We start from the raw sequence: 11,606 nt of genomic DNA, 5'->3' as shown, positions 1-11,606 counted from the left end.
GTGTTCCTCCGGTATTCAGGAGTTGCATAATCTCATAGTCAAAGGAATATGTATAAGTCATGAAGAAAGCAATAGCAATAAAACTTAACGATCATTATGCTAAGCTAACGGATGGGTCTTGTCCATCACATCATTCTCCTAATGATGTGATCTTGTTCATCAAATGACAACACATGTCTATGGTTAGAAAACTTAACCATCTTTGATTAACGAGCTAGTCTAGTAGAGGCTTACTAGGGACACTGTGTTTTGTCTATGTATCCACACATGTATCAAGTTTCTGGTTAATACAGTTCTAGCATGGATAATAAACATTTATCATGATATAAGGAAATATAAAATAACAACTTTATTATTGCCTCTAAGGCATATTTCCTTTAGGAGGCGTCCGTCCGGCCCTGCACAATAGGAGGAAGCACTCGATTTCTGATGATGCATATTCACTGTTGCACTCTTCGGTCAAGTACAGTAGATCTATTTGTAACACCTGGGTTTGTTACTTTCGCAGTGTAGAATTGTTGCACTTCTCCAAGGCTGGTTTATATGTTCTTGAAGAATTTTCGCTATTCAAGAATAACTTTGATCAGAAAGGAGTCCTGCAAACAGCGAAGCCATAACTGCAGATGCGATGACTCTAATTTATAAATAACTATAGTGAGGCTTAAAATTTATGTAAGTGGTTTAATCTGATCACTCATGTAGTCGTCTTCTATAATTGTATCATTACACCGTTAGTTGTTTTCTGCAATTTTACAATTTACACAGTTTCTTTGTAAAACTAGTAGTTTGTTGTTCTGAAATGCACTTATGTTTCTTTCATTGAAGCTGTATCTGTAATAAGACTGAAACTCCTTACCGCATGGCTTAAGTGATCATTTGTAGAGTGACATTCTGAAGCCCTATTCGATGATCATTTTGGATGAGGCACATGAAAGGAGTTTGAAAACAGATATACTATTGGGATGCTTTCTAGAATCGTGAGATACACTAGGTTAGAGCATCTTCAGCCGCATCCCCTAGCCATTTTTTTCGCCGGCGCCAAAAAAAACCAGTCCCTCCCCCTCCCCCCTCCCCCCCCCCCCCCCCCCCAGGACACTGAATTCCGCCAGTTTGGCCTATTTTTTGGCCCGGCAATCCTAGGCCAAACCAAGCGCACTAGGGGGCACTTGGGGGCTCCGGCGGAAGGAAAAGTGGCGCATGGGCCGACACTGTCAGGCGAGAAATGCCTTTTCCCCGCCCAGATTTGACTGTGCGCTGCAGGACGCCACTTCCCCTTTCGCCTCCATGTCGATCCCGGCACCATCCACCTGCCCACAACAGCCGTTGCGCCGGTAGAAAGGCCATTTTCTCGCCGAAAAGAGAGGGTTTCCCGCGACAGCCTCCATTTCGCTCCTCGGGCGACCACGCGGGCGGGGATATCGGCGGCTGCCCACCCACAACGCCGAAATAGGGGGCGATTTGCCTGTTCGGCAATGGACTCCGACAACAAGGTGATAACTTGTTGTGTCATATTGCACAATATGATCATTGAGGGCGAGCAGGAAGAGCCAGTGTTTGACACCGAACCATATTACAGGCAGGGTCCTCTTGCAACTGTTGATCACCAGTTACCGGCATCATGGGCTGCCTTCCTCAATATGCGTCAGGAGATCCGAGACCCACGGGTGCATCAACAACTGCAGCACGATCTGGTGGAGCACCTATGGAGGTTCAAGGGCAACGCCTAGTTCGATGTGTGTTTAATTTCTGTTTGAATTATGAGTTTGCTTCGTTGAATTATGAGTTCGATTTGTTTCATTTCTGTGATGAACAATGTGAGTTGTTGAATTTGTGCCAAATTTAGACCGAAATAAGGGGGTTGGGGGCGAACTTGGGGGGCGGGCTGGGAACCCGAGCCCCCCCCCCCCCCCCCCCCATGCCGAATGTATCACCGGTTAGCCCCCAAGTGGCGCTATTTCAAGCCCTTGGGGGGCGAACGGCTGAAGATGCTCTTAGACTCAAGAGCTTACCTTCATCTTCATTTTGATGGAAGATAAAACTTAACAGGCATTGCTAACTTCTGTGCATGTGAAAGAATGCATATGCAGAACAACAGGAAAAACTATGCTCTGGGATGAACATTTTATCCAGCACATACGATTAGTATGTTGAATGTAGTGCTGATGATTGGTACTGTACCTAGCAGCTAAAAGACTATTTCAAACAAAAGATTGTTTGATGTGATTCCACCAGCTGTGGAGGTACCTACACGACAGCTTGCAGTTAACGTCTGTTCCACAAAGAGGACACATGATGATTATTTAGTGAAAGCTTATAAGGAAGTTCTGCCAATCAACAAGAGTCTAGCACCAGGTGGAATCCTTGTATTTGTCACTGGATAAGGAGAAGCCGATTATTTATTAAGAAACTGCAAAGAGCATCCAAGCGGCAAATTGGTAAGAAGCCTGAAATGGTTCGAGAAGAGTATGGTTCAGGACCAGAAATAAACGAGAAGGCATATATGGTATTGATAGAACTGAACCTGAGCACCGAGACAACATGTTTTCCTTGTATGGGGAAGATGTAATGGATGATGAGCTAAATGCTGATTCCTCTGATGCTGAAACAAGAGTGAGATGGATATTGACAGTGATGAGGAGGATTTCCGTTGCTCATGAAACTGCAGAAGGGGACGAGAGTTCATCTGTACTGAAGGCATCCTTTTAAGCTATATCAGGAATATCAGGATAACCGGAAATTGCTGAGGAATCGAGCAATGATACAGTTGCAGAAAATTCAGGCCCTTCGGTTTCTTGTTTCAGTATATGTACAGAGCCTACACCTGCTTCATATGCCAGGCTCAGGCTCTGTGTTTTACGATTGTATGCAATGCTACCAGCTTCGCGTCAGCTTAGAGTCTTTCACGATATTCCTGATAGGGAAAGATTAGTTGTTGTGGTGACTAATGTTGCAGAAACATCTTTAACAATGGAAAATGAAAAGTTGTGAAGTGCTGTGGATAAGCAAGGCATCAGCATCCCAACGTGCTGGGAGAGCTGAAAGAACTGGCCCTGGGCGCTGCTACTGACTGTACTTGCTTCATACGGTAAAGATTATTTATTTCCTGAATTGACTGAACCAGAGATCAAGAAAATGCAAGTTGATGGCACTGCACAGCTCAAGTTTATGGAAATAGATAAGGTAATGTGCTTAAATTATCTTCTTCTTTTTTGAAACCATGCAGGAGAAGTGCATGTGACAATATAGAAGAAAAGAGATACAAAGTCTTAGAGTACAATGACGACCCAACAACAGCAAAAGGGCAAAAAACAATAAAATTAACTTTTTTATTAGTCATAGTTTCTGATGTATTGCCTTTTGTGCTAATTTTCATGCAAAATATGATAATCACAGGTTGCAAACTTTCCTTTACCTACGCGGCCTAACAAGGAAAGTGTGGTTGAATCTGAGCGTTGCTTGAAGACATTGAAAGCACTTCACAACCAAGAAAACCTTACATCAATGGGAAAGGCTATGGCACAATACCTTCTGACAATAATTAAAATGCTGAAGAGTCATTAAGGCTGTGCCAGATCCAACCTCATATTGGGATACACAACTGCTTCATCAGCTTTGAGCTATACCACTTTTCAAATTCAGGGCGACACTGGTAGAGAAACAAGCGAAGATGGCTCTGATCCAGAAGATACAGAAGAAGCTCAATGCCATGGTTCGAGAGGCACAGAAATATTTTTTCCATCGCTAGCACTGGCGTTTTAACCGTTTCCCTTGCTTTGCGGTCATTTGAGTGTTGAAGAAATCTAGTGGAATTCTGTAGAGATTACCCACTTCACCTGAAAACAATGGAAGAGGTGTCGACGTTGAGAAAGCAACTTGTTCGATTAATATTTCACCATAGCAAATTCTGTGATGGATTTTCTTGGTACTTCGGAGTTTCTGAGGATGTTGAACAGGCCTGGAAGATGAAACCAAAAAAGAAAAAACCAATGTTGAATGAGAGGAACTTCTGGGGCAAGGAATATGTGCTGGGAGCTGGGTGGGATGATAGGGTTGAAAAGAAGATTGACACTTCTTCTGGATTGTCAAAAGATGATCGAAAGGCTCGAGCTGCATGTTATCAATCTTGTGCTCTCAATGTTATAACATATCTAAACCAATCATCTTCTGTTGCCCCAATTCCACCAGAGTTTGTAGTTTACTCTGTATTACTATGAGTCCCAGCATGTCCAGCACGTTAGTCCCATCTTTTCTCGACGTAGTCAGCAGCCTCCACTGCAGATTGTAGTGCACCCATCATCAGAGATGCCACCAGTCGGTTGCAGACTTGCAGGTATTTGTGTGGGCTTTGTTTAAAGGGGATGTCTTGCCATGCCTAAGGATGGTTCAAATGTTCCTGGCTCCGTCACCATCTGTTTGTCCCAGCCAAAGAAGAGTTGGAGATTGACAAAAATTAATAGACAACCGGGCGGCAGTAAGAGATGCATGGATCCAGAATTTCTTTATCCTGAGATTCAGGCATGGTTCCAGGATAAATATCTGAGACAGTTTGGAGCAATATGTGCACCAACAAGTTTGCTTCCCAAAGAGGTTAAAGAGAGTTAAAAGGGTAGTCGATTCAAACAGGTTATGTTGCAATTGCTTGACAACTATGCTTATTTCTGGTGGAACAACACATGTTTGGTAGTGAAATAGATATGAAGTACTAACAGGGAAGCATTCGCTGTAATGAAAAAGTAAGGTTGAGATAGCTCATCACGAAAAGTACTATAACAGAGTAGCTAGGATATATTGCCGTTGAAGGCTTTAGCTAGCGCAAATGTTTGTATTTGATGTAAACTATATTTATTCATTGCATCACAACCATGATGATATAGTTATTTGTGCGCCTGCTCTTTTTAGTCAGCATATACAGATTTGGCAGTTGTTGCTGTCTGATGGATCTGAAATAGTTTTTCCATTGCAGATTTGGCAGTTTATGCAGCAACAGGCTTATGAATCTGAATTAAGCAAACAGTTCGGCTTGATTTCCAGTAAAAAGGCTTCAGTAGAAACTTAGGAAACAGTTTGATTTTCTGCTTCTTCTTTTCGTCTTCCAGATTGTGGCATAGTAAACAAAGGTGGCCCTTTTAGGTTGCTTTTTAAGTATTCTGATGGAACAGTTTAATCAGTATGCATGACTCAGACTTAATTTTATGCCATGATGATTACAGCTCATATTAGTAAGTAATTATTGCCCGAAGCTTTAATTTAGAACGTTGGGGTTCGGGCCACCTTTCATGACTTTTTTTATGCATGGCTCAGACCCTTATTGAAGTAATTATTGCAGCTCTTATTAGTAAGTAATTATCTGTTGGGGGTGAGGTTTCTGGATTAACAGGTTTAATTCAGAACTAAACAGAGGAGAACAGTACTTATAGCTAGAGAAGACTGTTTGGTTTGCTGGGTTCATAATAGCATTTTGTGTTTGTGTTTTGCCTTTTGATTGTTTCAAACTGCAACCAACTCTGGAATATGATCACGGCACTGCATCTGCCTGCCTTTTGATTATCATGCAGATTTGAGGTGTGGGGTGTTGAGAGGGTACATTACATTTCCATCCACGTCAGTGGCATTCAGTTTTGCCTTCTTGTTGATTATTGAGAGGAATCAAATTGTCTTTTTCGCCAATTTCTGTGGTCATTGGAGTAGCATCCTCTGCTTTCTCTTACCAGCAGAGCATGACTGTTACTGCATGTTTCTCAAGATATACATGCTGAAGTTTCAGTAACAACTAAGGAGAACATTTGGAAACAAAATATGATTTAAGATACACACCAAGTAGCAGGTAACATCATAAATTAGGATTTTTGTACTAGCTAGTATGCTGAAGCAGGTTGCAGAGGCCAGATTTCTACTGCCCCCTGATAATGGGTGGCACGAAGCTGCACTTTGAGATGCAGGGTTGTCCATTTTTTAGAGTAAATTAGGATTAGTTTGGACAATGACCAGAGCTTAGCTAAGGAAATGTTCATTATTATTTAAGTATATGTGGTGCTGCTCATACATGTTGGTGCTGGTGCCATGGGTGATTTGAGAGCCTGAATGCCGGCTTACTGCAATATCTTTTTGAAGACAGTGTTTGGGGTTCATGAGTACCGAAAACGATTTGTGTTTGTTTCAAACTGCAACCACAGTTTGTTTTTAATTTTCGAATGGTCAACGTCGGTTTGTTTGGCTGCCTATTTGTATTGCTATAGGCAAGAGTACATCCATCCTCTGCTTTCCACCAGCAGAGCATCACCCTTACTGAACATCTCTCAAGATGTATTTACATACCTGGTTATCATCATCAGTAACTAAAGAGAACAGTTGCAATTAATGGTTTTTCTTCTTGGAGTTCTTGATTTAATGGTTTATCTCTTCTTGGAGTTCCATTGTTGAATCTCAAACTGCAACACACTAATCGTTTTTCTTTTCTTTTGTTAAGAATGATCGATCCAAGTTTTGGTCGCTGCTTATGCAGTGGGCAATTAATGGTTCAGTTCACGGCATGCTTCAGAATTACTTCCATGGCTGCAATATCAGGCTTGATCTGTACATCCTTGGTATGTATATCAAGGAGGAATACATACAGGTCAGGAGCTAAGAATCGTTTTGTGGGCCGTTCCTTGCTTTTTGTGCTCTTGATTGATTAGTTTATTAGGCTCTGGTCTGAGTGCCGGTATCCCTTTCTCACTCTTTTATTTTTGTTGGTTTTTATTATAATACAGGAAGATCTGCTGCGGGTATAACAAAACAGCACGGGGGTTTCTGCAAAAGTGCGTGCGCTGACCCGTCCAGCCACCTGGCTGCCAATTGTTGAGCTGTGATTGGCCTGGGACTAAATCATCACATGAGGTGCAAGTTGGGGTATGATGGAGTCAAGTTTTGCAAGTTTGGGACTGAATCATCACATTCTGTGTAAGTTAGGGTACCTGGGTGCTATTACCTCAACAATTTTACCCTCCTCTCCCAGGGTGAAGTGAAGCACTAAAGTCACACGAGCCCCCGCGCGGACGGACATGTGGCGCCTTGCCTCCATCAAGCTCCACTACCCGCACCGGGACTTTCTGTTTGTTCTTATGACAAACTCACGTCTGAGTCCTGACCAGACTGAATTGATGTGCCGTGAAGAGTTTCAGAGTATCTTTAATAGCACAAAGAATAGAGTACCCTGCAAATAATACACGAGAGTTATCTCCATAGTTAACACAAGCACGTACAAGCATTAGATTCTGTTTACCTACGGTATTGCATCTTGTGTGTACTTCATTGCTTACCATACTGTTGCAAATGTAATTTTCATTAATCTGGAACACACAAGGAATTCTTGATACTTAAGTCCACCACTATATAGGACTTCGACATTTTGTTCCCCAAATCTGTTATATTGTTTCTAAATTCATTTGTGATACACAAGACATCAGTGTGCGTTGAGTTCGTGCATAGAAAAATCGTTAAATTATTTGTTTGGCGCCTGCAGACCGCACTGCCTGCCTAGAGATCTCACGCAGTATTGAAGGATTGTGAATATTAGTGTGCATTTGGGAAAATATTATTCCATTTGAGCTAAGAAATTGGTGGATTTTGAATATTATCCGGATTCACTAGGGATAATTTAATACTGCAAAAAATTGGTATGATAACAGCCACAAGAAGAGAAATGTGATGATCATGTGAAATACCACTTTTTCTGGCCAATTGTTCCAGCAGAAGTGGGTGGACGCGGTGTATGTGTGCGCTCATCAACAAAAAGTCAGAGCTGGCAGGATCACGGTGTCTGTCAATATATTCCCTTTCGACTTCGAGTAATAATAATTTTGATCATATTTTGCCAACATAAAACTACTGTATTTTTATTATTGTCAATATATTCCACTTCGACTTCGAGTAATAATAATCTTGATCATATTTTGCCAACATAAAAACTACTGCATTTTTAGTATTGTTTTGCACTCGGCGTATCTAAGGACCTTTGATGATCTATGTTGCAGCTTTCAGTACCTAAACATGGTTTGGTTCATGATCGGGGCAGTGGTCAAGGGTGGTATGCTCGCCCTATCCAATGAGAAGAAGACATAATACCTTGAAAAACAAGCAAAGGCCCATCATAAAAAGATAAGTGCAGCTCGGTAATTTGCACCATTATACTTTGGGTCAGTTAAGAGTGCCCATTTTAAAGATGTACAGTACTAACAAACAAAACAGCAAAAGATCAGCCATACACTTTGTCTCATCTTACTGTATTAATACTAGTACTATTTAGTCCAACCGTGTCATTCTCAACATTCTATGTCGGCAGGAGGGTGGCCGGCGGTTGCAGCACAGTGCATAACCGTTAATATATCTCTGGTTCTCGAGGAGCACAATGCAGTTGCTAATGGTGATTCTTGCAGGGCAAAAAAGTTCAGATGTAAGATTATATGGACAGTATGCAACCAAATCAGAACTAGTGGCACCTATCGTGTGACGAATGTATTTGGAAAGAACTTCAAGAAGGAACTATGTAGCACAAAGAAGTTTTGCTCAGGCAAAACTGAACCACCCAATATATTTCTATCTCTTTATTCTCTTCCTCAAATTTTAGAACAAAGCAAAACAAGCCTACACCCGATTGTTCATGTAGCTGGAGCCATTCTACATGTACTATATGCATTATCAGCTCTTGATTTCTGCCGTACACGTTCGAAACCAGCTACTAACTGATATCCTGAGAATACACACCATGGAGATGCTGATCTTGATTTACACAATACTGACCTTTCGCCTTTTAACTTGGAAGTAGTAGTTTCTTTAGTTGCCTTAGCCAGGGTAGATGACAGGGCAACCTCTTCATCCCTTTTATGCACTGGAGCAAGGCTCTCTTCAAATAAACTGAATCTTGAACCAGGGATGAAGCATGGAACAGAGGTGTGTGTCTCAGTGACCGAAAGAATGCCCTCTAGAACCTGACAGCTAGGATCATAGGTGTAAACCTTTTTATGAAACTTTTCATAAACCCAGTGCTTGCTAGTAGCAATGACAATCTTCTTCCCTGACCTGCAATTGCCAAGAGAACCAATAACTCTCACAGCCTGTGGCCCGCCTAATTCTCTTCTGATGTGCCCGAACAAATCGATTCGATGATTCAGCGTCCAATCACCAGAGCCGTAATCCAGCAGCCCCCAAATCTCCAGGGCACTACCATGAGGGGTTCCGTTGCGAAGGTTCCGGACAATACACACCTGGTCATCCATCACGACCAGATGCTCTCCTTCTGACTGGGACCAGGGGCGCACGTGCTCTCTTGATCCCCAGAACGGTGGTGAACGGATGGATCCGAAGGTCTCCTCTGCGACAGAAAACAATATGATGGCAGCTCTTGGCCTTCTGATGAGAAGAGAAGGACTGATCAACCAGTGCAGAAATCCGTTGGCAAACACAGGTTGTATTTTGCTCATCATAGCATGACCAACTGCAGAATGTGCAAACTTGGACCACCTGAAGGGTACTCCTCCAGCTGCAGGCCTCCAGCAATCAGCCCCTGGTGTGTACACTTCACACCTGAGGATGTCCTCGTGAGCAAGCCCATTGATCAACCTCACTACCTTGTACTCCCTTGTCCGGGCATCAAATCCCAACCCAGCAGTAAAATCACGTGCACGATCACAGTAAGGTGGCAGACGTGCGAGTGCCCGCGTGGCTGCATTGCAAACATAGTAAGCTAGCGCGGCGGCATCATATAGAAGGGTGAGACCACAGCATGGTGAGGGTGTCAGTACTTCCACATTGTTGGGACGTGCAGAGTCAATGGTGAAGAGTAAATCATCTCTCGGGCCTGATGGTGAGTATGAGCATACTGTGGCGGAGTCCAATTTTTCTGTGGGTGAGACCACCAGTAGCTTTGGTGCTGGTGGCAGCACCTTACAGGTTGCCATGTGGAGGCTGCAGAAATCCTTGGAGGAGAGGAGTGCAGCCCAAGAGCGGCAAACGGCCCGGAAACGGAGAATGGATTTGACAGGGAGACGAAGTAGCACCTCCAACATCATGTCATCAGGAAGCAACCGTGCACAAAGAGCTAGAAGGGCCTTCTTCCTCTTGCTGCTTGGGAACGCCTCTGCCGTAATCTTCCCAGCCTCGCCACAAGATGGGGTGGCACTCTTTCTCTTGCTGCCACCCATCATTTCACCACCAACTTCTGTTGAGGATGGGGTGGCACTCTTTCTCTTGCTGCTACCCATCATCTCACCACCAATGTCTGCTGCTCCAAGAATATTACTACTTCAGCAAGATGTTCTGCAGTGAAGTACACACATGGGAACAATTTGAGTGTTAGTACACTGAACCTCGATGCATTTTTTTTGGGAAAGGTAAGCAGAATTTAATCCCAAACTTTGTTTCAATAATAAACTGACTGCTATTAGTCCTATATTAGCTGAGAGGGCAATAGGCACCAAAACAAGTTGCAGGACTCGCCTGCATCTTGGACAGAACAGATCTGTGTTTCTTTTGAAGCGAAGAGGCAAGATCGGCCCAATTATGAGTTTTACCTTGAAAAGAATAAAATGACTGCTCTTAGTGACACTATCTGAAAACAGTAACAGCAGAAGTTTGAGGGTAATAGTCTAATAGACAGCGAAATACATCTGAAGATGCCCCCCGCAGTATGTACAATACTAGTACTAAAACAGAAGGGGTCAGATCGACCTTGAGCTAAGACAAATCTAGCTGATTTCATCATTACAACAAAGGGAAGACGAGATCAGAAGGAGATCCGTGTGACAAGAAGATGAATTAAGGCATCGAACAGATCCGAGCGAGGTACGGGTTTCTTACCAAGCGAATCCACTGGACGGCGCCCGCGACGAATCCGCGAAGCTTGGAGGATTGGTTATTACGGCGGCTCGGCGCAAGGAAGACTCGATTTTTCTGCCGGGAGAGCCGGAGAGATATGGAGGGGAAGGGGATTATTTAGGTTGGAATTGGATACGAACCGGTGAGACTGAGTGGCGAGAGACTTGAAGGTCTGTCGGAAAGGGAACGTCCGATTCCTGTAGTCTGTCGGCATGCCCTTACAAGCGTCCAATTTGACATCAAAGATTGGCATCGTATATATACCCTCCCCGTTGTCGTTAATTACATTATTAGTCGGGATTGGGGTAATTAGTTACAACTTGCTTTTTTCTTTCAAATTACTAGATCATACCTCCCGCGTTGCCGCGGGAATTGGTTATAATATTTTTTGATGAGACTAGTAAAGAGCCCGTGCGTTACAACGTGAGAGAAAATGACACACATTCTTAACCCTTTTTTTGGGGCGGGAACACACACTCTTAACCTGATAACAATGACTCAAGACCCTAATGGATCCACATCCTTTATTTTCACATGGCATCATATTTATGTTGCCGACGGTAGCCTCAATGCTCACACAACGAAAACATGTTTGAATGTGGTCAGCCCTAAGGCGTCTCTCTCTCCCTCGCTCTCTCTCTCGCGCGCACGCACACTCGTTCAAAATAATATGAGGAATATGTTGTTTTTCCCCGTGAGGTTTTTCAGAGGTATTCATGTGTGGTTATCGATTTTTTTCTCTCAATTTGGTTTTA

General features: G+C 43.1%; 1 protein-coding gene and 1 pseudogene across 9 annotated transcripts; one reads left to right on the top strand and one right to left on the bottom strand.

Annotated features, from left to right (window-relative positions):
• Positions 1 to 205: 205 nt before the first annotated feature.
• On the bottom strand, positions 206 to 11,069 carry LOC125528357 (F-box protein At5g49610-like). Of its 9 annotated transcripts, none has more exons than XR_015609295.1 (6): positions 10,834 to 11,069; positions 10,474 to 10,547; positions 8,779 to 10,293; positions 3,526 to 7,192; positions 2,522 to 2,911; positions 2,117 to 2,444 (listed from the first exon to the last, which is right to left on the bottom strand). XR_015609295.1 is itself a non-coding variant. In XM_087530802.1 (4 exons), exons 3-4 carry the CDS (start codon positions 10,239 to 10,241, stop codon positions 7,168 to 7,170), a joined length of 1,488 nt encoding a protein of 495 aa, XP_087386928.1. In that variant the 5' UTR covers positions 10,242 to 10,293; positions 10,474 to 10,547; positions 10,834 to 11,069; the 3' UTR covers positions 2,117 to 7,167. The 9 variants fall into 9 exon arrangements, 3 of the variants coding, with proteins under 3 accessions (XP_087386928.1, XP_087386921.1, XP_087386924.1); XR_015609297.1 differs by having other exon boundaries at positions 2,522 to 3,833; positions 6,968 to 7,192; XR_015609298.1 differs by lacking the exons at positions 2,117 to 2,444; positions 2,522 to 2,911 and adding an exon at positions 206 to 596 and having other exon boundaries at positions 6,968 to 7,192.
• On the top strand, positions 2,066 to 4,214 carry LOC125533094 (ATP-dependent RNA helicase DEAH13-like; annotated as a pseudogene).
• Positions 11,070 to 11,606: the final 537 nt, after the last annotated feature.

The sequence above is a fragment of the Triticum urartu genome, chromosome 1A, assembly GCF_056163025.1.
Source record: "Triticum urartu cultivar PI428250 chromosome 1A, HENAU_Tu73, whole genome shotgun sequence".
Classification (NCBI taxonomy): Eukaryota; Viridiplantae; Streptophyta; class Magnoliopsida; order Poales; family Poaceae; genus Triticum; species Triticum urartu.
The sequence above is the reverse complement of the archived record's forward strand: the minus strand, read 5'-3'. Positions and strand labels throughout refer to the sequence as shown.